Source organism: Lygodium microphyllum, chromosome 14 (assembly GCF_053477565.2).
Source record: "Lygodium microphyllum isolate KBCC chromosome 14, Lygodium_microphyllum_v1.1.10, whole genome shotgun sequence".
Classification (NCBI taxonomy): domain Eukaryota; kingdom Viridiplantae; phylum Streptophyta; class Polypodiopsida; order Schizaeales; family Lygodiaceae; genus Lygodium; species Lygodium microphyllum.
The window spans coordinates 31,482,390-31,507,321 of record NC_141148.1 but is presented as its reverse complement, the minus strand read 5'-3'; the positions used below and the strand labels follow the sequence as shown (position 1 = coordinate 31,507,321).

The window sequence follows — 24,932 nt, the reverse complement described above, 5'->3', positions numbered from 1 at the left end:
CTATTGCATGTCGTACTAGAAGGCAAACTGCATGATTATGCTAATACAATGGAGTCCGTTAAAATAGATATTAACAATATGTTTGTACAATGTACATATGTAGGTTTAAAGCTTAAAATGCACATATCTTTGCATTGAATACTCATATGAAGACTCTTACATTGTTCTTAGAAAGATCTTTCACTTGATACCTATATTTAGGGAAGGGGGGATTCCTAAATTTTAGGAGCCTTGTATTGGCCTAGAAATGCTAGTCGTAAAAAGTAGGCATGAGATTCAAAAAGTAGTAAGTTGCGAAGTTCCACTTCGTCTTGTCTCTCACTCTCTTTGACCCAAGTGCGGTGTTGGTTGCTTCTAGCCTTGATTGATTATGAGTTGATCTTTCTTGGCTAGATGCTAGAATGTTGTTAGAAGATTGAGAGTGCTTTTAGGAACTTTCAGGTTGATCCTGGTGGGAGTGTACAACCAAGACAAAAACACAATGATATAGGCACATGTAAAACTTAAACCCTAAAAGTTAAACTCAAAACTCAAAACGCAAAATGCAAAAACATAAACACAAGCAGAGAGAGAAGGAGAACTCTAAAGTGAATGAATCAATGTAGTAAATGAATGTGAGAGCGTATAGAATGCTCAAGGACAGAGTGGTGAGTGTTTAAGAGTAATGTCCACCAGAGACAGATCTCAAGTGCAGTGACCACCAGTCAGAGATATGAGAGAGTGCTGAATAATGAAGTGACCACTAGAGAAGGTTGAAAACTAATCATTCATGTTAGAGAACTGTCAAGTGATAACAGGAGAGGTATTTGTTGATGTAAGTGGCTTGCTAGACAACAAAAACGCAGGTATTGCAGTAGTTGTGTAGTAGGAGAAGTGACAGCAGCCTGTTGCTTGGCACTAGATGCTGAAAATGCAGGCGGATCAAGTGCTATGATGACACACGGGATGGAGACCTCCAAAACAGTAGGATGATAGTCGGAAATAGGCCGCCTAGGGCTGGATAGTGATGGGCTATAGTTGGTGATGGTTGGACGACAGATGGGAGGTGGCTGATGGTTGAAATCTGCATGGTAGAGTGAGAAACTTGCACAAAAGGATTGAATGGGGGTAGTTTGTCTATTTATAGATGTGGATGGACCATCCTAAACTAGGATTTCACTAAAACACTCTCAAATGGCACACAAATTTTGCGTTTTTTATTAAATAAGCATGTTTTGGGGCTGTTTAAGAGGCTAATCAATCAGCATGTAATGCATTTTTTAGCTCAAGAAATGCTTTACTTGCGGGGTAGACTTGGAGCTTGCCTAAGCCTTTTATGTCCTTGTGTTCCATGGGATCAGGGTGTTGTTGTTTAAGATTGGTATTTGGGCGACTAACAAACATTAGCTCTCTAGCCCCACTGGGGTAGGTACGTCTTACGTGTTTTGATATTGCTTAGTAGATTTGGTTGTTTTTATTCTTGACAAGTGCTAGCCCAGAAAGGAATGCCATAGAGAAGAGACAAGTGCTAGGGCACTTGTCACATGAGCTTCCAAGTGTCCTATTGTGTCAAATCTTATGACATGTGGTTGGAGACTTGTCTTGTGCTGCTCCACTTTTCCTCTTTGCACAATTCATCCTATAAAAAGAGCTCATTTCCTCTTATTCTACATCAATTTTGCTTGATGTAGACTCATCTATAACAGTTGAAAATAGCCCAAAGTTGGTCTCAGCCATCTCCATCATCATCATCCACTCCATTATCATCAAATACCTAAATTCAACAGACTCACAAATTCATAAAAGAACTTTTCTTGAGCTCTCTTCTATTTCAAGATAAAAAGGAAAGCTGTAACAATGTGTAGTTGATCTACAAGGGTTGAGCAGAAATATATTTATTCTGGCACCTGGGGGGAGGGGAGGTGGGGTTCCCATTTTCTTGAAATATTAAGTCTGAAATACAGCAAGTATTATACTTGTCGAGCATACTAGATTGTTCGGGATGTTTACAATCATTGGCTTCATATTGTATGGTTGTCGAGGTCCTAGGGAAACATTATCTCTGGTCTCATGGATTTTGTGTTTATACATGTCTATCAAAATTTTCTCATTCTAGTGGATGATCATGAGGTTGAAACTTTCCAAGAGAGTGCCTTGTTCTTTTGATTTCTCAGAATGCTAGGATACAATAGTGCCCCCGTCCATTCTCTACTCTGCATGTGGATACATGCCATTTGTCTATAAATACTGGCTATGGGCATGTCACATAAGAGTTTTTGTGCCTATTGGTTGGTATGGTGCCTCAAAAAACTTGTCAAATCCTCTCCTTAAATGGCTGTGAAAGTAATTCACTGAACACAGATCTCGATGGATATTTGGGAGCCAAATGATGTGTGATTTCTGTCTACACTCATTGTGTCACAATTATGTGGAGTGATTACAAGAACGTCTCTTTATAAGTTTTGCCAAACATTTAAGTTCATCAATATGAAGTTTGTAGCTTTTGGTTATCCTTATAGACAAGCACCTTGATTAGAAAGAGGACTAGCTTTGCAGATCAAGGTTATGAAGAATAGTTCACATTATGCACACTTCTGGATTGTATATCTTGTGAGTTAGTTGAGTTTTCTTTCTTTTGTGTTAAGCTATGACTTCTTTTTCTGTAACTTTGTCAAAACATCTCAAATTTCCTGCCACTCCATTCTTTGGTCTGAAGCAGTCAGAAGTGTACCCTATAATCTGTTTTATTTTTCTCAATGCTTTTGTAGATTAACTTGCTACCGATTTTTGATAGGCCTTTGAAGTAGGAATAAGTCAGCAACCACTTCAGGGCTCGTCAGCTTCAAATGTCACAAGAGAACCACAGTATCTTCTGCGACCAGTGGATGGGTTACTGAAATACTATCGACATGGGAAGAAAGAAAAACGAGATCCTTCTGTAGCTTTTCAAAATATTTCTATTGTTCTACAAGAAGTTACCCTCGCAGTTTCAGAGGTAGGGGAACTTTTAGTCCGCTTATGATCTATACCTATGTTCAGGTTTATTATCACTGCTTATACCTCCGAACGTGACAATGATTATCTGTGTAAAATGTGGTTGACATGGTTGTCTTTCTTGTAAATCACCATGCAGGGTCAATATTGTGATGGGTTGAAGTTGCTAGAAGGGATTTCATGCTATAGAAAGCGTATTCAATTCTCCCATTTTCGCCCTGGTGTGTCAGTGCTCGAAAACCGACGTACATGGTGGGTATATGCTTCTCAAGCTGGACTTCAGGAGCAGAAGAAGACTTGGTAAGTGAGCAATGTCCGGCCTCATTCGAGCAGTTGCTTATCATGCCCTCTGCTGATATGAAATCAGTGAAATGTTTATAAGCCCATAAAGGCAGCCCATCTCATGTATGCTGGTCAAGCAAAGTGCATGCAAATTGTCTAGTGTATGGCCTGGGGTGATTCAAAACTCTTATAAAGCTTCAAGTTTTTGTTCTTTTTAGTTGAGCTGAATTTGTAAGTTGTCTCTTTGTTCCTTACCTAGCTATTTTTGGGCATCACTAATTATGGAAGTTATGCCATGGAGATTTGTACCTCCTCATGTATTTCCATTTTATTATCATGTCTATGAATCATTTTAATACTTTGGCAATGATATTGCTCATAGAGTTTCTTTTGGTGGGGGAAAGAAATCAAATTTAGCTTCACCATATGCACTGGTAAGCATATCAGGAACACACAAGCTTAGCTTCGTTTGCTTGAACTTTCTCTTTGATGCGATGATTGTGCATCTGAGTATGTTTTTTATGGGCATGAAATAGCAAGCTAGATGCAACTTTGATTGTACACATCATCTGAGTTGGACCATTCTAAATGTCAACAATCCCAAGAATTGTTGCAACTGAATGCCTTCACAAACTGCAGTGTTTACTGCATTATTCTCTGCCTCTATAGATGAGAATGCCACTAAGATTGCTTTTTACTCTTCCAACATCATAGTGCACTACTACCATGCATGAAAGGGTTCATACAATACCGTACTATCGGTACCATGCCTTATGTATTAGCACCATGAGATACCAACTTAATGGATACTTCTTTTCTGATCCTATCTACACTTTGGGATGAGTTAAATGCTTTTATTTCTTATGCTTATTTGATTTATTCATGGGATTATGTTGTTTGAGATTCAGACAACTTCTCTACCTTTTTGTCAAAAAACATCAGGTTTTAAGTAGCTAGGACAGAATAACGTGTTTTTATCGTATCATGCCATAAAAAGCTTAAGGTACCATCTTTTACTGTATTTCTCATACCATAACATATTGTACACTTTGTGCTTGAGAACCATGTCCAATTTATTGCATCAGATTCAATAGAAAATGCCTATGCTGAGATTGATTCTGGTTATCAAGATCTGGTACCCATTCTGCATTGCGTAGTCAAACAATTCTAAATCATTTGTTGAGACATATTCAATACCCAGAAGCCAAGTTGAAGGTCACTTTACTGCTTTCTGATGTTATTCTTTTGAATAATTCATGAATGGTCTTAGATGAGTCATTGCATCCACTATATTTGACCAAATTATGATAAGATATTTTTCCCACAAGCTGCTGCACATATCATTTGAGAAGACTAGGAACTTTGGTTAAAGTTTAAGATGACCTCTCTAATAGCTCTTTGATATACTTGGAAAAAGTAAAGGGATACTGTTAAGATCTCTGAACGAACTTAATTTTGTTGGAAAGACACTCATGCCATTCCTCCAAACTTCAATACCCAAGTAATAATGCAAGAAACTTAGGTCCATGTGGAATCCCCTACGCAAGGGTGCCCTAGTTTGTTGATTGTGCTGCCCATTACTTTCAATCAATGATAAAATTCTCTGCATACACAAGAAGCAACACAATATCATCCTCATTGTTTTAAGCATAGAAATTTGGCTTAGAAGTACGTTGGGATAAACTTATCTTGCAAAGATAAGCATGTACCAAGCAAAAGGTTAGTAAGTTGTGATCATGTAGAGATGGCTGTAGGAAATGGTGGGATAGATTGCTGCAGTTATGTAAGTCAAGGAGATCCTACCCCAAGACAAAATTGTCTGGAGATTTTGTATTGGAGGCATATTTATTGGTGATATGATGTGGCAACACAAGATTGCTAGTCGTCATTGTGTCTTTTGCACTACAAGTGTGTCAAATGCATCTCATGTTTTTATTTCCTGCCTAATTTCCAGAGAAATTGGGAATTTCATTTCCAGGGTTTGGGCTCTAGCAACATTGTAAAGAATTATTGATCGGGCATGGGCTTGGGAAGATTTTCCTAGTTTGACACATTGCCATAGCAACTCTTGGATTGGGCTTTGGCACATCTAATGACTAGAAGTGCTTTTATGTTTGAGTTTCATTTTGAGTATAATTGTCGGTGGAGCAAGTACATAGTCTACCAAGCTAGCACCATGTTGGTGGGGGTAACATGTGAAGGATCCTGATAAGGGGTCTCTAGCTAGGTCATTAAGGATGGCTAGTCCATGTTCAGTCCGCATCTCTACAAGATATCCCCCATACTCTATGACTTCTCCCATGTCTTGAGAGGTCCTCTTGATTTGTAGATCTGTCGGATCTTGCTCCTGTAACATCTCCGCAAATGGGTCAAAGAAAGACATTTGATGGGAGGCCATCCTAGCAATGAAATCTCCCAGTAGGATGACATCTCCTTCCCTTGAAAAATCCCAAATGTCCTCATCCAAAGCTGCATATGGAGATTTTTTGGGTGGGGCGTATTGAGATGTCATAGGAGGGAAATAGCATATGGCGATGTACAGAGTGCGCTTTATACCTCGTACTTTCATCCACATATATCTAGCCTACACATCTCTCTGAACGACTTGGATCATTTGTTTGAGTTCCTCTGTGAAAAACACTACCACTCCTCCTGACCCTACTACTTTGATCTGTGCGTGTCTCCTTCCTGTATGTCGACTCTTGTCTATAATTTGTCACTTGGGAGACAATATGTGGTCCTTGATGTGTCTCTAAGTAAAAAACTATATCTCTCCCTCTGACTGTCTCCTCAAATGCCCCCACATCTAGTCGTAGAGCTTCATTACAATTCCAGATTGCTATTGCAAGGCTGGTCCCATACATCTTGCACAGTCATTTGGTGTGTCTCTATGTGATCACCACTAGAAAGAGATGGATAGGGAGGGGAGAGGAAGTGAAGGTGTGGATGAAAGCAAGAAAGGGAGGGAAAGAGGGAGAGGGAGAGTAGGTCAAAGTGTAGGCAAAGTTTGAATGAAAGGTGGATGAGGCTTGAGGTCAAGAGAGGGAGATTGAAGATGAAAGCTGAAGAAGATGATGAGATGAGAGGAAAGGCTGAGTGTGTAGGAGGGTAAGAATTGATGGCTGCATAACGGTCACATCAGCTTTTGTAATGGCCACTTATTTTGAACTAGGCACAACAATTGTATCCAACGGCCCATAGGCGTGAATGCATGCAAACTAAATGGTACCATATAGAATGAATATACAGAATGGTACTAGATGCAAGGTTTCATATGCGAAAAAAAATGCAACACTTGAAGGGTTGCAAGCTTAGACAACTATCATGTATTAAATGATCTCTGAATGATTGTGTAGTTGATTTGTAGAATCCCAATTTGGTCAATAGAAATTGGAGACTATGGGGAAGGCGAGAGATGCTTTTCTCAGGATATGGGATTTTGGCACCTTTTTCCTCTTCCAGACCCACATGGTTTGGCATTGTAGACCTCTCGACTAGCTATTCACTCAAGCTTTGTAACAGACTTCCCCTTGCTATATAATTCTTGATATGGAAGTCCCTTACAGGGTTGTACTTGGTTTTTTGCCGTGGGACATTTTGTTCCGAGGTGTGTTAATAGAAATTTTAACATTTATCTTGGGGAAAAAAAATAGAAATCAAGAGCAGTGTTGGACTCTCCTCAAGATGAAGATCTTTCTCTCTCTCATGGGGTGATCCAAGGCGGTGAGTTTGCTATATTGAGCAGTGATGACTCAAATTGGCCAAGGATAAGGAGGTTGGAAATCACATCTAGGTGGACAAGGGCATTGTGGTTTGCAAAGTGCAACCACCTAACTTGCTGGACCTTGTCCATAAAACTTCATAAGAAGATTCGAGGTCTATTTTTGCAATGTACTTTGAAAGGGATTTTATATAAAAACCATATTAGAGGATCTCTAAATTTTAGGAGCCTTATATTGGCTTAAAAATGTTAATCCTTAGAAATAAGGATGACAATGTTTAGCCAAAGGAGGTGATTAATAAAAAAGAGACAAGTGTCAGGACACTTGGTTGTTGGATCTTCCAAGTGTCCCTCCACTTGTCTCACAACATGACATGTGATAGGATACTAATCTTGTGCTGCTCCATTGTCTCTCTACATTTTGAGCCTTCCATTTCTATAACAAGAGCTCTCTTTCTCATTTCTGGTCAAGTTTTCCTTGTTGTAATCCATTGAACAACAGTCGAAGATGGCTCTAAAGGTGCTAACAATCATCTGCATTGTTATTGTTCATCAATTCATCATCAAATCTCTAAAATTTCCTTCTTTTCTCAATAGTTTGCATATTTGTGGTATGATACGTGTTTGCCATCATGCTATTGATGGCATTGGTTGTAACTGATGACTGGGATTTATTATCAGAAATCTTGTTTTGTGCCTTGTTTGAACAATGCTTGGCTATGGGGCCCATTTGTCCATGTTTAAAACATTTCCCTTTTATGTAGTGTTGTTTTTTCTTCTAAGAAAGTTGCTTGGCTTTTAGGGATAGATTGGAGCAAATTTGAGGAGCATGAGAGCTGCATAGGGCTTTAGTTAATGAAAGTCATAACTTGGAGGTCTAGAATGCAAAGATGGTGTGGTAATACTACTTTGAGGGTGTCTTCTAGAATATAGTTGCAATGGCAATGCTCAAAGAGCAGTTGGCTACTACAAAATTTCTGTCTTCTAGAATATAGTTGCAATGGCAATGCTCAATTTGTGATGATTTTTTGGAAAATATTGAGGTTGTATTGCTTGGTTTTTAGATCTCACGATTACAAGATTAATAGTTTGAGGGCGGACATTGCACTTGGATCGAAGCAGGTTCCACAAGTGCATGGTTTGAGAGAGGACACTTTGGAGAATGCATTAGTCTTATTGGGCCACCTACCCACAATTGTGCCAATGAGCTGCCTGTTATACCAAGCTTATCATTACCAATCAACCATAGGGCCATACAACCCTATTGAATAGTGCGAAGACACTTGTTGCATGAGAGAAATGCATAGTGACCAATTTATCAAGGTGGAGTGCTAAAAGATGCTCTCAAAGCCATATTAAAAAATATTATTGAACTGGTCATTGGCGTTTACACTGGAGCACCATTGTATGTTCATGTCCTCTTGTTCCACCTATTGCTAGTGTCACCAGGTGGTGATACTTTTTGCAGTTGCTTTCCTTATTTACTTATATAAATATTTTATTTTTCTTTTCTTTAGTTGCTGTTGCTTTTTACCCCTAGAGTTCTCTTGAATTAAGCCAAGATCTTTGCATGGCCAGAAGAGGTAGCCATTGGGACAAATTGGGCTAATGGTTTGTCTGAGCCTTAGGACCAGTTCCATATTGAATGGGCAGTGAAGAATAGAATGCCAGTGGTTTGGGACTGTGTGCTTAGCCATTGGAGATGGTGCAAGATAATAAGCCTAGCCAAGAAAGAAGATCAGGGTTCGGGAATTTTTTTTTGAGGAAGAGGAAGTAAATCCTTTTTATCATCATCTGAGAAGGAAGTATCCCCCAGTGAGACGTTATCTTATACATATATTTAACAAATATAACTATATTTTGAGAAATTTGAAGAGGATTTATTTCCTTCTTCCAAAGAATTGAGAAGGATTTTTGTCAAGGTGAACAAGTTCTAGGTTGAAGCGAACCCGTCTTTTTGTGAACCCTGCAGAAGATGCACATGTGAGAATGATCACGAAATAAAAGTCACTGTAATTGAGCCACATTACAGTTTTTGATGTGGTTGCAATGATAAAAGTTGCTTAGAACAACTTGAGGAATGCAAGGGTCACCATCCCTAAGATTTAGGTAGTTACTATTTTTGGACCCCAGAATTTGTTCGCGTCATTATCTTCGTTTTTGCACGAGGATTAATTCTCTAGTCTGTGCCGAGGTCAAATTTTGCACCGATCATGGAGAATTTTAGACCGGAAGGTTTAAACAGAAAAATTGTTACATGTATGCCATGTGGCACAAATTCCCAAAAGAGAGAGAGAGAGAGAGAGCATTAAAAGAAACGTAATAGGCATGAGGGGCACCTCTAAGAATGAAGTTTTGAGGAGTTGAGGGCAAATTGCTGCAGTTTCATCAGCTATGGAGAGTACTTCTTTGTCTCTGACTCTTGTACAGAGGTAGAGCTCGCTCCCTCTAGTCAACTCTCTCTCTATTCTCAGTGGAAATGCTCTGTATGATGGGCTGATTCCATCGAAGGGTTTTTCAGCTCGGATTTAGTGCTGTTTGTGGGACTGTTTTAATGTTGGAATGATGCTTTCCTAAAAGGGATGTTGTTCTGAACATGCTGGACAGTAAGAACAATCCAGAGATCTAGACAGTAAGAATAGTGAATTCAAAGGTATGTAGACTGCAATTCTACACACGAATCATTGAGTTTTGGTCATAGAAAATGATTTCCTAAAAGGGATGTTGTTTTGGACATGCTGGACAGTAAGATGTTGTTTTAGATATGCTGGACAGTAAGAACATTGAATTCAGATATCTGGACAGTAAGAACAGTGAATTTAGAGATCTGCAGACTGCAATTCTGCACACGAATCATTGAGTTTTGGTCACAAAAAATGCTTTCCTTAGAGGGATGTTGTTCTGGACATGCTGAACAGTAAGAACAGTGAATTCAGAGATTTGCAGACGCAATTCTGCACATGAATCATTGAAGTCTGGTTATAGAAAAGGATTTCCTAAAAGGGATGTTGATTTGGTCATGCTGTACTGTCCTTGTGCAGCTGGGATTTACTCAGAAAAGATGAAAACCAACTGTTCACAGGTTATGTATTTTGGAACGTTTCTTTTTTTGTAATTTTCCATCTTTTAATTGATAAAGAAACACTGAGAGGGGCGCCGGTTTTCGGGGCCAATCTGGTGTTGAGCGAGGGAGTGAGGTTTCTATTTGTGTGTGTGTGTGAAAAGACCAGGTGTTAATTGAAGGAACTACTGCTTTATGTGAGTCACAGACCGGTTTCAGGTAGTCTCCTCATATTTCCTTGGTTTTGACATTTGTATGTGAGTAGGTTCATTGATGTTGCTTTGCTATGATTGAACCCCTCATGTTCATCAATGCTGCTACTATCGATAGCTGTTTCTGTTGCCAGGACACCTTATTATCACCTTGTCTTGTTGTTTAGTGCTCCCTACCCCTACACCATTGCTCCCTTTCTCGTAGTCCTAGCTCTACTTTCTTGCCTCGAGCGATGAGGTCCACCCTATTGCCTTGAGGCATGAGCCCCTACAGCCTTGTTCCCTTTCTTGCAGTCCTAGCTCTACCTTCTTGCCTTGAGCAACGAGCTCCAACTCCTGCCGGTGGTCACATCATATTTTTTAATCGAGGGATTACTTTTGCAAGGTGTCGATTCTCCAAGCAGAGGGCGGTGGAGCAGAAACTTGAAGAGAGTAGGAGGGCAAGAGAGGCATGGTGCCTACATCCAATTCCAAAAGTGGCAGATGAAGTTTTGGGCTATTTGAGATGTTGATCAGTTCCGCATTGTTGCATGGTATATCTTTTTGGGACCGAGCTATATCTTAGAGGAATGCTACCTCTGATAGGTGTGTTCACATGGAATATCCCCTTGGGAATGTCTTTTAGTTGTCAAAGGGGTTAGGGAATTAAATCATTTCATGTCCTGGACTAAGCTTTATGGAAAGTTGCAAACACTTTCACCTCATAGAGGTTAGGAATCTAAAATTGAGACTAGCCAGTTGATTTTTGATTTTTCTGAATTATGATTGGCTGGAAATTCAGTTGTGGGCTTGAGTTTGCATGGGCAGGTCTGCCAAGGGTTAGGGGATGATTTGCCACATGATGACAATCAGGCTCCAGTAGTACCATGTAGGGCTGGGGGATGCAGGAGAGGGCAGTTGGCAGCAGATGACTGCAGCTAAAGGTCATTCTGGGGCAGGCGAGCTGATTAAGTGCATCATTCTGGAGAAGCAACCTGATTCTGGGCATCATTCTGGACTGGCGACTGTTGCTGGGTACTGATTCTGGTCTGCAAACTTTAAATCCTCTTTCTCCCACTGCTTCCCTCTCTGCTGCATGTCAGTTGGAGTCTCAATTGTGGACCTGATGTTCTGGTTGCTGTAGACAGAAAATTGTTCCAAAATTGTTAGAGATTTTGGTGTGATTTGCTAGAATTGGGGGAGATTTTAGTTGAAGGAACTTGGAGGGATTTCAAGTTTCCAGTGTGATCTCCAAATTTCAGAGCTTTGTCCTTTCTCTTTTGTACTCATCATGTTTTGGAATAAAGCTTAAATACCACAACGGGTGCTAGAGTTTGTGGCCAATTGGTGTTGGATCTGATCTCTTGTTTGGTAAAGTGCTGAATTCATTTATTTATGTGAAATTTGCTTGTTGTAATTACTTCTAAATCAGGGGTTCACCTCCTTCTCAGCAATGAAGGTTGGTTTCAATGGAAGGGCATTACAAGACTTCTTTATGTACCTCATATTTTGCCTTGGGATACTTTGTCCCAAGAGGATTTATTAATTGAACTTTCTCTTCTCTAGTAAGGCTGCACCAGACAAGAGGAACCCTAATACTTTAAAAAGCTAGACAAACGACAGAAATATCATGCTTGATGGGAAGAGGCAGAGATTGAATGTGTAGTTGCCACTGTTGCTCATGTCTGGTCTTGAAGAGACAGACTTTGGTTGGGCCTTTTTAAACCCAATCCACATCTTGTATTCGTTTTTTTTGTTGACTTGGGTCCTCTGCCCAGTAGTTTACAAAACATTGTAATATTTTCCATCTTACTTTCTACTCTTTATATTTTAACTCATCCGAGCTCAGAGTTAGCAAGGTGATCAGTTTAGCCGCTTACCTTGATCTCTCTTGTAAGGAGGGGACACCATTGCACAAGAAGGTGGAATGGTTAAACCTGCTCCAAGACAGGAGGGATGAGGTGAAAGGTTGTCACTTTTTGTTGTGAGGGTCTCACCCCCTTTGCGCTGAAGGAGGGTTCATGGGTTATTTTGGAGCAGTGTGTGACACACTCTAGCTTGTGTGCTGAAGTATGTAATTGTGTGTGTGTGTTTGTTTGATCACCATTATATAGGGATTGCCTGGTTTGGTAATACATGGTTCCAACATGGACAATGGAGATGGCATTGTCCTTATATTAGGGACACCTATACATACCAACGTTGCCCTATATGAGACCTAGGTATGATACTTCAGAGATATAAGAGATACAAGGGTAATCAACTGATTTGTGAATCCAATCCATATGCAGCTCCACAAACAGGGGCCAGAATTCCAATATGAATGAAAGCATCTCTCTTCTTTCTCCTCCTCCTCCTCATGTTCTAAAAATCACCATGCTCTCTCTGCCAGCACTCTTGAAGCGTATGAACAAATTGTAGACAAATTCCATGTAGTGGATATGTCCTATAGATCAATGGCATGACTACATTCTGCACACCAAATGAACCAAGGGACAATATCCCTCAGTCAACTCTGTCTGCAGAAAAAATGTCATGTTAATCATGCTCAAGTGCTGACCTGAAATCGGAAAGGACTTGCTTCCCCAGATATCAACAGGCCCAAGAACCGAAGTGATTGTCCCTAGGTAATCATGGAAGGGCTTTCCTCCATAGCCCCTTGGCCCTAGGGCAAGGCAAGATGCAGTGACTCTGTGTCGTTCAGACTGAAGGTGGTGGCAAGAGTTATCTTTTGGTCAATGTGTTTCTAGTGCATCATCTGCATGTTGGCTTTGATGGTTGTGATATGACCGAACTTCTGGGTGTAGTCTACAAATTTATCTTGAAGTTTCAATGGTTGTCTCTTAACATTATGAGTTTCTGTTGTAGTTGTTACCTTGAAACGTGCTCTACATGGTAGATAGTCTTGAGCAGAAAGGAGCCTCAGGCTATTGAAGATTCTTGTGTATTGTCAAATTGATTGAAAAATAGAGAAATGATGGCAACTACTTTGAGTTGAAAGAATTTATAATAACAATGATGATTGGCATTTTGCAGGGCACATCTTTCTTGGGGAAGAATCAATCATTTTTGTTCTTTGAGAAGAAAATATGTGCAGCTTTATGCAGATCATTTGCTTCACAAATCCAGCACAGATATGGTGGAGATACGCAGGGTGGAAGAGGAGGTTGATATTGAGGTTTTACTTTTGTGGAGGTACTTGCTGCGTGTTTATTGGATTGTCACATTGTTAGATTATGGCTGCCCTAGATCATTTTTCTATCTTTTCTGAATTTTCCATGTTACGGTCATGCTAAAGCTCAGCTGGTTATGGCTCTTGATAACACAGGTTGCTGGCACACGCGAAAGTTGAAAGTTTAAAATCAAAAGAAGCAACTTTAGAGCAGGAGAAACTGAAGAAACGCAGATGGTGGGGCTTTGGATGGTAAGGTTACCAGCAGGGTTAATGATATTAAATGTAGGTTAACTAAATTTAGGGTGGTTCTCAGTTTCTGACTGATAAAGCTTGTGAACTGTTGCTGCCAAGGTAGCCTGATGGCACCACAACATAGCTCATTTCTGTTTTTCTGTAGGAAAGCTGCAAGTGACAATGTGTCGGGTTCGAAAGTAGAGGAGAGCAGCCAGGATCAAGTTGGACCTGGTGACTTAACAAAAGAAGAGTGGAACAAACTAAACGAGTTTCTGAACTATCGACCAGGTGAAGAGTTCTCTCTTGTGCCTGCGGAAGAAGCTCCCAACATGTTACAAATGTCCATTGATGCCACAATCAGGGAGAGTTCTGTGCGCATCCTTGACCATGAGAAGACAGAAATCCTGTGTGGGAACTTTATGGCTCTGAATATAGGGATTCTCATGTATCCAAAGACACTTGAGTGTCACATAAAGCTTTTGTCATACGGCCTTTCTGCTCCAGAAGGCTCTATTATCAAGGTAAGGCTCACAAGCATTTGAATGTTTGTTTTTGATTTTTATGTTTATCTTTAAAAATCCTGACGTTCACTGGATGAGGTTTTTGCAGAGTGCAATTGGCGAAGACAATAAGCAAGCACTTACAGCAGATTATTTTAAACGCCCTCTGGATTCTAAATTGGATTGGAAAGTTGCAGCAACAATATTACCTTGCTATGTTACTGTAAGCAAACTGCAACAATCTTACCTTGTTATGTAATACAAGCAAACTGTGATTGTTCAACAACAGAAAGAAACAAGAAAGAAAACTAAGATATGTGTGATATTAAAGCCTAGAACGAAATTAGGAGAAAGGACTTTGAGAGTAAACTTTTCGCGTCTCTAGGGTAGGAAAGCTCAGAGGCCAGCCTAAATTAGGGGAGGATTACTGAAGTGTATCAAGCTACACATAACACCCTCTCCAACTGCTTCTTTGTGGAAAGAACTCCAGGTAGCCAAAAACTTGCAGAGAATGCCCAGTTTGCTATAGTGAGCCCTGTGCAGTTGGCTGTGTTGGAGTTTGCCAGCACAGTCCAACCTCTCTGTGGATCCGTGTCCGCATTGTTTGTTTTGACATGGCGAGTTGTGCTTCTCTCGATCATCAAAATATCTCAGGCATGCAAATTTTCTATAGTTTTAGTCCTAAATGATAGCTGGTCCCTGATCAACACACTTTGATGGTAGCTAGTATGATCTCACAACCAAGATTCTAGTATGAGTTTTACGGATGAGATCCAATCGATACTTGATGCTTTTTTCTTGACGCTTGGGACCAGCTTAGCATAAGGTGGTTCCTCTTCTTTCACTGCTGTTTTATAGGACAATAGACTTATAGATTCATTACTACATCTCTTTTCGAAATTCTTGTCCCACTTTGAGATCCAAAGGAAGCCAATGTTGATCAACCATGAAGAAAGGATGATTTTACCTTTCTTTTTACTCTTTATTTGTAAAGAGATGAGTTATTTTATTGAATAATAAGGAAACACACAAGATAGGGCAATCAAGACTATAGTCAAAAGGTGGGAGGCAGTTAAATCATGTACCCTCATCCAAATAGTCATTCGTGAAAACCGATACTCCTCACCCTGTATTGCTAGCTGTATAGATGAGCTCAGCATCAATCGACAATATTTGTGAAGTCGCTCCCATATTCTATGCCTAAAAGTCATTGCTCTCTGTTACTATAGACACTACCCCTAGCTGTGCTCTGAGGATGGGGTGTAGGGTGGAGGACTTACTCCCAATGATACCTGCTATCATCATGATCAATGGCCTCTCCATGGTATCCCAACTATCATAGTAATTTCTCTCGTTTCCGATATGATCAATGAGTGGGCTTTGATGCCTATGTTAAGTTGCACCTCCAAATCTCTGCTCAATGTAGTAATGTAGGTGTGACTAGGGTGTCAAACAACCATAGTTTGGTGCGAGACTCTCAGAACTGTATGTGAATACATTGACTCTCAAGTACCCCTAGTGATCCATAGCCTCATGCCAAGCAAGCCTTTGCTGCCCCTCTCAATGAATATCACGAGCCAAAGAAGATAACTCCCAAATAAATATATTCCTTCACATGCTTCACACTGTCTCCTCCGAACATGAACTAATATAGTTACCCATGCTACTAAAGTGTTGAAGAGTATGGTTTTGGTCTTCCCAAGGCTCACTGTGAGGTCTCTTTCTCTACAAAAGGGCATAAGTAAAGCATCTTTGTGGCATTGTAATCCCTCTGGTGAATCCAAAATGAGAATAATATCATCTACACATCATAATATTAGCATCAACACCCTTGCTAGGTTGGCTCAAGCTCCACCTCCTTTGTCAATGTAATTACACACCTCATGTATGTTGGGTATGGATCTCACGTGTGACCAACAGGCTATGGCGGATGGAGGTCCATATATATATATATATATATATATATATATATATATATATATATATATATATATATATATATATATATATATATATATATATATATATAGAGAGAGAGAGAGAGAGAGAGAGAGAGAGAGAGAGAGAGAGAGAGAGAGAGAGAGAGAGAGAGAGAGAGAGAGAGAGAGAGAGAGAGAGAGAGAGAGAGAGAGAGATTAACATCTCTAAAAGGCCAGAGTGGCCTATGAGACCATAACCAATACAACTGGTATCATCATCTCTCATCAGATAAGAAGAGAAAATTTATGTGTAGGTTTACATGGTATATTGGAATGAGAAGTATGGAAACTGAAAAAGTTGGAAAAAACTAAGTTTAAAAAGATCAAGAGTGTAGGGTATCTCCCCCTGAGTCTATGTAATTCACCAAGACTCTACAAGCTAGCTCTGACTAAGTCACTGCATCAATTTGCCTATGTAACGAGCAATCGTGGTGCGAATGTGGCGCATAAGGGCATGCCTATGTTGCCGAGTAGGTACTCTATGGTGTTGTGCTCTGCGTAGCATTGTAGCTTTGTCAATTGTGATGCCTGCTGATGCTGTATCTCGGCAACATAGGCATGCCCTTATGCGCCACATTCGCACCACGATTGCTCGTTACATAGGCAAATTGATGCAGTGACTTGCTTGTAACTGCTCTCTGGAGGGTGGATGATTTTGGGGTCGCCTCCTATCCCATAACAATAATGCTCTGCGTCATTGGAGCTCTAGCAAGAAAAGGCCCAAACATCTTTGGTCCTCATAGTCCATCACTCGTCTTAGTGGTCCAATGCCCTCCATAAAGAGGCAATGATAGTGGCCTCGGATATCATATTATACAGTACATCTACAAATGTAGTGCTCCTTAGTCTTTGGCTCCCATCCACAAAGTTGGTATATCCTCTCACTGGCTGCAATATGGCTCCATCGACCTGTCTCAATCATCAGTTGATGTGATGAGGTGCGGATCTGACCAATAGCAACTCGGAGTCCGTGGGAAAATTGAGCATCCATGTATCTCGGCCTCACTATGAAGCCGTCATGAGAAAGCTGCAAGACGTGACATTGGTATTGTGCCGTTTTTGTGCCTAATGGGAAAGGGGGCTTGGACCAAGTCCTTTCTGTCTCCACTTTAGTGATGTTTGCCATGATCACACTATTCAACTCTGCACGAGTGAGGCTCAAAGTAGGGCAGTCGTGGCTGTAATCAAACGGTGGTAGTTTATATGTACTCATGCCATGTAAATTCAGCAATGTGCTCATATGTGTATATCAACATTGTCTATCTCCCTCAGTTGCAAGCTGTCTTGAAGACTCCAGCACTAGTCTAGGATATCAGTCTTTAGGGAGTTGCCATATCGTCTGGAGGAAAGCAATTGCTTGGAGAAATGCCTCAATTATGAAGGGTGAAGCGCCTAATTTTGCCCGGATGATCTCTTGTGGTATCGAGGCTTTTGTACTTATCCTACGTGCTATCATCATGACCAGCGGTCTTTCCATGTGTTCCCAACCATCATAATGGTGTGCTAGAGAGAGAGAGAGAGAGAGAGAGAGAGAGAGAGAGAGAGAGAGAGAGAGAGAGAGAGAGAGAGAGAGAGATGCAAGTACAAGTGATAGGGCATGGATGTATAGCATAGTACGGGGGAGTTTCAGAAACGGGAGAAACAGAAACGGGAAAAGCCGGAGTTTCGGAGTTTTGGCCAAATTTTGGAAACGGCGTTTCAGATTGTACCAAAAAAAGAAAGAAAGTATTATGTGGGTATGTAAATATATCAATGCCTACAACAACATGTATTTAAATTTCACACAAAACTTTGAGTCTTTATGTCATATGATTGAAATCATGATTCATTATACATTTCACTAGTCACGAGTCACGAGTCACGAGTGAAGATTGAGGAGTCAAGATTGAGGACTCAATGGTTGAAAATTAAGACAACTTAACACAATTAAGACTCGATTTTCAAAACTTAAGGTAACAAAATGAATTAGAATTTATGACTCATGAATAATCTATGATCTAAAGAGCATGGAAGATTGACATCAAGAACAATGGAACAAGTATCAAGATGCAGAGTAAGTGGGATCAAGATACAATGATACATGTAACTATGTCATGTGAATAATCTGTCAAAACTCCAAAGTCTAGTGAGGCTACAAGTATTAACATCAATGAACAACTGGCCACTCTAGTCTGGACTCTGGACTGCTAAACTGACTCGTGTATATTATGAATCATGACTCATGACTCATCCGGACTCTGAGGATCTGTGCACTGTCTCCTCGTCTGACTCCGAGGACCCTGATCAAGAAGTTAATGAAGCACCCTCAATCTCATCCTCAGACTCTGGCTTTGACTCTGCCTGTGATGCACGATCACGTGTGGCTCTCACTCTAACCCTCCTTTGTGTACGAGTCTCATGCACTTGTGCTGATAGCTCTTCATAGAGCATGGAGTAGATATCCTACTCTTTTTGTGGTATCTGTGGAATGTCACGCACCTTCTCTATATCAATCTTGTCAACATTCACCTATAAAGGTGAACGAGACAAAGATATATCATATGAGAGGATATTCAATATGATCAATGTTCATACATATCACGATCTATAATCCAACTTTCAAGCAAATTAGCAATGTCAAGTATCAAGGACTCAAGGTTAAAAAGTTAATTGTACATAATACTAATCATTACCTATTTACTTGTGAAGGCTCAAGGGACAGAGCGGTCCTCTCAAGAAGTTGGAGATTGCAATGGCAAAACACTAAACGCTCCAGCTAGGCAGTTGTGAGTTTGTTTCTCTTTTTGGTATGGAAGAGGGCCCATGTGCTCCAGTTCCTCTTAACAGGCCTTGAACTACAATCTTGCGGGAGGACCCGAATGACAATGCTTTTCTATTCAAATTTAAGAGATTGAGGTTAAGTAATTGGTAATTGTTAATATGCAAGCTGCAAAATCAACATTTGAGTGGGCAATAGATTATAGAACTTGTTACCTAGGTTGCATAATGCATTAGATAATCAAGATTCAAAATATAAGAGTCATCAGTCACATACCAAAGTAGGAGCATAATTGCTGTATTTCTCCCACTAAGAGATAGGCTAAAGTTGTATCTCTTGAAGCCTAGCTGTGGGTCGGCCAAAATAAAGAGAATGATTGCGGAATGCTAGCAAATCATCCTCTACTCTTCTCATCATATCTATATCATCCCCTGTGAGGCGTCTCATGTACTCCATGAAGCTCTCCTCTAACTCCTCGCTAGTGTACTGTTTCTTGTTACTCCAAAGGGGATGCAAGATATGTGCGACAACATGGATTGGTTTATGGAACCAATCCCATCGTGCATTCCACAGTCTACAAATCTCATCGACCCTATAGATAAAATAAGTTAAAAACTTAGAAGTTAGAATAATAATCAATCATCAAAGAGTCATTAATACCAAATAATTACATGTGTAAAAGTTAAACAAAAACTTACTTATCTTGGGGCAAAAAGCTATTGCGAAGCATGGCCTTGCCAATTTTATCTATATACTGATATAGAACCCCCAAAGTACTCCCCTCCATATCAGTGATGCGCAATACAATGTAAATAGGAGTGAGACTTTTCACCAATGCCTTTGCCTCAACCCACCAACTCTCATTTAAAATATTACGCCTAAAAGCAAGAGCTTTTGGAGACTCTCTCTCACTCCATGTGAGCCATTCTTGCCATGCAATGGTCCATATCAAATTTGGATGGACCCGTATCAATCTTTCCAATACAATAAACATATAAGCAGATCTAGTGGCGGAGGGCTTTAATAGCTCAAGTATGCTATTGGCTCGAAACATGCTTGTGATGGATGGCCTCTTCTTCACAAGTCTTACCATGCTTGTTGCCGTATTGAAAATGTTATCCACCCAAGATATTTGCCCAGCATCTTCAATAAGCAAGTCAAGGCAATGGGATGCACATGCAGTCTATGCTATGCTAGGAAACTTCTCCTCAAGCATACGTCCCATAGATACACAATTGCTTCCATTATCTGTCACCACTTGCACCACATTTTGGACTCCTACGTGCATGATGACCTATCGCATGTGCTCCCAAATGAAAGCTCCTGTGATGATAAGACCTGAGATAGAGGCATTGATAGTGTTAATGAACATGATGCCTTTACATAAAGATATCGAAACATTGTAAACATTCCTTTGGTGCATATCTGACCATCCATCGCATAATATTGTGCATCCATATTTCACCCATGTCTCCTTCAAGGGCTCCAATTGAGTCTCTATGGATGCTTTCTCCTTTCGAAGCTCTCATATGCGTAATGCATTTGCGGATGGGCCTTTCCACTCACACTCTATGCGGCTTACTGCCCTGATTGTCTTCTTCCATTGATGTGTAGTGGCCATATTAAAAGGCATAGCACACCGAATAAATAAGTGTGTGAGTTTCCTAGTTGCCTCCACAATTGCTTGCTTTTGAAGTCCCGCATGGACATTTGCACCATGCAAGGAGCCCTTTTGCCCACCAACACTAGAAGATGGCAACGAGGTTCTTTTTGCACTTGGACCGGATACGGATATGAATGCACTTCTTTTTGATGGGCCACTGGCACCTCCAATTTGGCTAGTGCCACTAGGTCCACTAGCCTCTCTTTGCTCCACTTGTGCTTCATTAGCCCGATGTGGTGTTGGATGAGAAGATTCATCCTCTTCTAGCTCAATACCCATACGCTTTCGGCGCCAAAGATGGAGACTTACTGTTCATTTTGTCGGCACATTTGCGCAAGGCTTGATGTCTTTGTGGGGAACGCATGCCAAGTGGTCTTTCACATGCATTACACTTCCCAATCTCTCCAATCTACAATAGTTGCATGGCCACTTTTTTGATTTGTCGGAACCCTTGTATCCCTTGATTGGAGTGAGTCATGACGTGCCTCCAATATGGGTTCGACACCATGATATGATGATTAGCCTTTAGGACCTAGATAATGGATTAAAGGAGGAGGAAAAGAAGAAGAAGATCGGCGCGTTGGATAACCAGCACCAAAATGGGCAGCAGGATCATGAAACGGCTGTTTGCCATTTCCGTTCCAGTTCGAAACGGCGTTTCGGGATACTATGATGTATAGACTAAGATATGTAGCTAATCCTTTAACCCTTATTTAATGCTAAGTGGCATAAAATGCGTTCACACTAAAACACACACTTTAATAAACAATAATGTGTGTTCACATGGATCTTCATGGTAGCCCAGATCACCTGTCCTACGCAGCTTGCCTTGCGTGTGGTAGGGCCTTCATAAGACCCTAATCTAGGTCCCCCCAGGCTACGAGGAGGAGATAGACCGTCAGTCGGTGATCTAGAACCCCCAGGTCAAAGATCGGGATGGAGCACAGATTGGTGAGCCACCCCATATCCAGTGGGCTGGGTGGGAGGCCGGCCCGGCTCGTACCATCAGGACATGGTAGGAGGTGTACAGGTTGGTGGACGAGGTGTTCAAGCGAGTATCAGGTTGTCAGAGAAGAGTGGAGCTGAGGAGAAGGGAGATAGATGCAGCAATACCTTAGGAGTCACTTGCTTCCCCGATATGAGAGCTGATAGAGCCCGGGGAGGTATGGGCCGCCAGGTTTTCACCAGCACGCATTCCCCTCTAGGTGGCGGTAGATTGGGCGGCACTCCACCTAGGACTTTTTTCACTGTGCAAGAGGGGAGGCGTCTAGCTCTTGATAGGGGACAACAGGACGAGGGGATTGCTGTTCTTTCATGGAGGAGGATCGGAGTGATTGGCCTTCAGGGGAAAAGATGGCGGCTGGACCCTTTTGTCTTCTGGGAGGAGTTCAAGGAGTGGCGCCTTTGGATCTGGGAGGGCACGCCGCTTGATGAGCTGGAGTGGGATCCAAGAAAGTGGCTGTGGCCGGCCACTATAGTCACCAAGAAGCCACCAAGGCTCCTGGAGTACATTGCCAGGATTGGCAAACACATATTGATACATGAGGATATGGATTGGGTGCCGTCACGTAGCAAGCACTGGGCGGAGCACGGCATCATAGAGCCTTTTTGATGGACCTTTTTTCGCCGCCTATGGGATAGCTTGAGATTGAGGAGGGTATCGTATTTCTTATGGTTGGTGGAACATGGAGACTTGGCAGTGGGAAGTTGGCTTGCCCAGATGCAGGAGGGAGTTTGTAAGCACTACACGCAGCAGCTTCTGGAAAGCCCAAAACACTGCCTTTGGTTGTGTGAGGTGGCACAGCTAGTGTGGGGAGGAGCATGCAGTATCCTTCGCCGCATGGCTCCAGCCTTGGATGCATCTCTTGGGGAGCTTTCTGTTGGCAAGTAGTCAGCGAGGGCCGTCACCTTCTGGATGAGGCCGGGATGCATGACACGATATTCATTATCGAGGTAGGTCATGTGCAGTGGTCGGTTTGGAGGCTCTACCCATCCGCTAGGTATTGGAGCCCATAGCAAACCGCTCTGAAGTATGGGAGATCATAGGGGAGGCTTACTGGATGGCATAACTGGGAGGTGCGGTGTCACGAGGTTTTTGGCAGAGAGAGACTTTCAGTACAAATGACCTTAGTAAAGCTCTAGACCTCCATCATCCACTCCCTTCGCGGACAATGGGATCAGGTGCAGTGCGATTCGAGGGCTTGTCAAGAGCTCTGTTTTCCCTTTGAGCAGAATGACCCAACCTTTATGCCCTACCCTCGAAGGGTGGGAGTGGATTTTGACTCCAGTGTCCACTGTCGCTACGATTTCCCTATAATTTATAATCCACATTGTACTACATATGAAGATTCCCTTGTCTTCACATCAGAGAACTTGTATGATACCCTAATCCACTTCACCAATGAATTCTCTTCATGCCTGACCCCACCTTTATTACTATTTGTAATTATCTTAGACTACTTAGGATACTCCTTAGGCAAAACCCACCCCATAGAAGCGCGGCCTCCCAGTACTCCATTTTTATCCTAATGCTATAAATAGTTGTGCGATGGCTCGATTAATGATACGAGCTACTCTATTACCTTCATTTTGCTTAGCTTTTCTAGAGGATATGAAGGATAGCCTTTCATGTGCACTTGTGGTGGCTAAGACTTGTTTTTCAAGATGCAGGCAGGCAGGCCTAAATGGCGTTACACCCCCCCTCCATGGCTTTTTGCCTTGGGAGGCTTGTACATTTGATATATTTGCGACTCTGCATCAGCTCCAGTTAGTCTGTTGAGCATGAGCACTTCCTTGTATTCAAAGGTTTCTTTCCTGAAGTAATATAATTAGCATTCTTTATTTGGAAAAAAAAAAGTATGTTCACATATGAGGATAAATAAAGCTAACAATCTATATATAAACCAAATAAAGTAGGTGAAACTAGGCATCCCAGTTTCACTCCTATGGTATTGTCAATCCTGTTTGATAATCCCTCTGGGTCCCCATACACGGCTTATCATTGTCACACAGTGTGCATAGATAACCCATTGTATACTCTTTGATACTCTAATGTCATGTAGTCTCCCCATATGCGTGTAGAAGGCAGTGTATCAAATGTTTTGCAAAAATCCACAAAGAAGCAACAACTCCTCTTCCCTCGAACTCGATCCTCCTCGATCAGCACTTTGGATGGGAAGATATGGTGTAGTATGGTATACTCTAGTCTAAAACATGCCTATCCTTGTGATCTCCTACCTTGCATCTTAGCCTAGTCATTGAGTTCATGTTCTGGTATAGATCCACGTATCTAGGCAAATTTAAGGCCGATCATGATGGCTCTATAATTGCTAGGGGTCAAAGGATGAGTACTCTTAAAGAGTGGAATTATAGTATTGTCCAACTAGCTCATTTGGGAAACCTTCACATATTGCTCTATTAAATAGGCTGCTAGTACGTGTGCTAGTATGTCACAAACATGTGAGACATGTTTTGCCAATACACCATCCTCATCCTAGGCCCTTCCATTCTGTAATTTATAAAATGCATCGCTAACCATTTTCGAGGTGAAGAAAGACCGGTATGTTGGCCTTTGAACTTGTGCGAGCTGCATGGGTTGTTATCCTAGGCTCTAGCTCATCATTTAGTTGTCTACCATAGTCAGGCCAAGCATCTGGTGATTTGACTTGTATAGGAAGCTCTTTCTCATGAAACATCTTCCATGCACTCTTACTAACTTACCCCAACAATAGATAATATATCTCTACCACTACTTTTACTAAGCAATGTTGCTTCTTCCACACAAGGCATTTGAAAAGTACTCTTGCTTGATAATATGACTGAGTGCCTAGCTCCAACTCTAGTCTTGTTGTTTCTTTTGCACGAGACATTTGAAGAGCATTTTGGCTTGACAATTTCACTGAGTGTCACGAGGACGTGAAAAATTGATGCTTTGCTTATGTTTAATTGACATTTGATTAAAGGATTAATCAAATGTGCAATTAAAAGATGCACATTGTTGCATATGTGAGGTGCAAGCTACTTTCTCACAATTGAAGACTGAAGGACCTTGTGAAAAAGATGGGTGTCAAAGGCAAAAATTGTAACAAGTTACACTTAATAGATTCTAGGTGAATTTTGGTGTCAGTTTGCCCTTAGGACCATTAATTGGCCATTAAGTGTCAGTGGTGACACTAGGGACTAGGCATTAATTAATGGATTAATGCTTGTCCAAGGGTCAATTAATGCATGGGACCACTTTGGGTTGCAAATGGCCTAGCCAATGAATTTTTGGATGGGCAAGGTCAAATTGTTGGGCATGGATTAAGGGTTGAATTAATTTTCCGAATTAATTAATTTTGAAAATTAATTAAATATCTGAAAATTGCTGAAAATGGATAAAGAAAGCTGCCACTT

General features: G+C 41.1%; 1 protein-coding gene and 1 pseudogene across 3 annotated transcripts in view; one reads left to right on the top strand and one right to left on the bottom strand.

The window, feature by feature from the left end:
• The window catches only part of LOC148025458 (calcium-dependent lipid-binding family protein), a 222,825-nt gene that overhangs the window by 79,765 nt on the left and 118,128 nt on the right, over window positions 1–24,932 (top strand). For all 3 annotated transcript variants that reach the window (XM_087692591.1, XM_087692590.1, XM_087692592.1), the window contains exons 12-17: window positions 2,774–2,974; window positions 3,113–3,273; window positions 13,265–13,423; window positions 13,557–13,652; window positions 13,801–14,158; window positions 14,247–14,360. In XM_087692591.1, the coding sequence (XP_087548717.1) occupies window positions 2,774–2,974; window positions 3,113–3,273; window positions 13,265–13,423; window positions 13,557–13,652; window positions 13,801–14,158; window positions 14,247–14,360 (1,089 nt within the window). The remainder of the gene's footprint in view (window positions 1–2,773; window positions 2,975–3,112; window positions 3,274–13,264; window positions 13,424–13,556; window positions 13,653–13,800; window positions 14,159–14,246; window positions 14,361–24,932) is intronic.
• Window positions 18,400–20,030, bottom strand: LOC148025459 (uncharacterized; annotated as a pseudogene).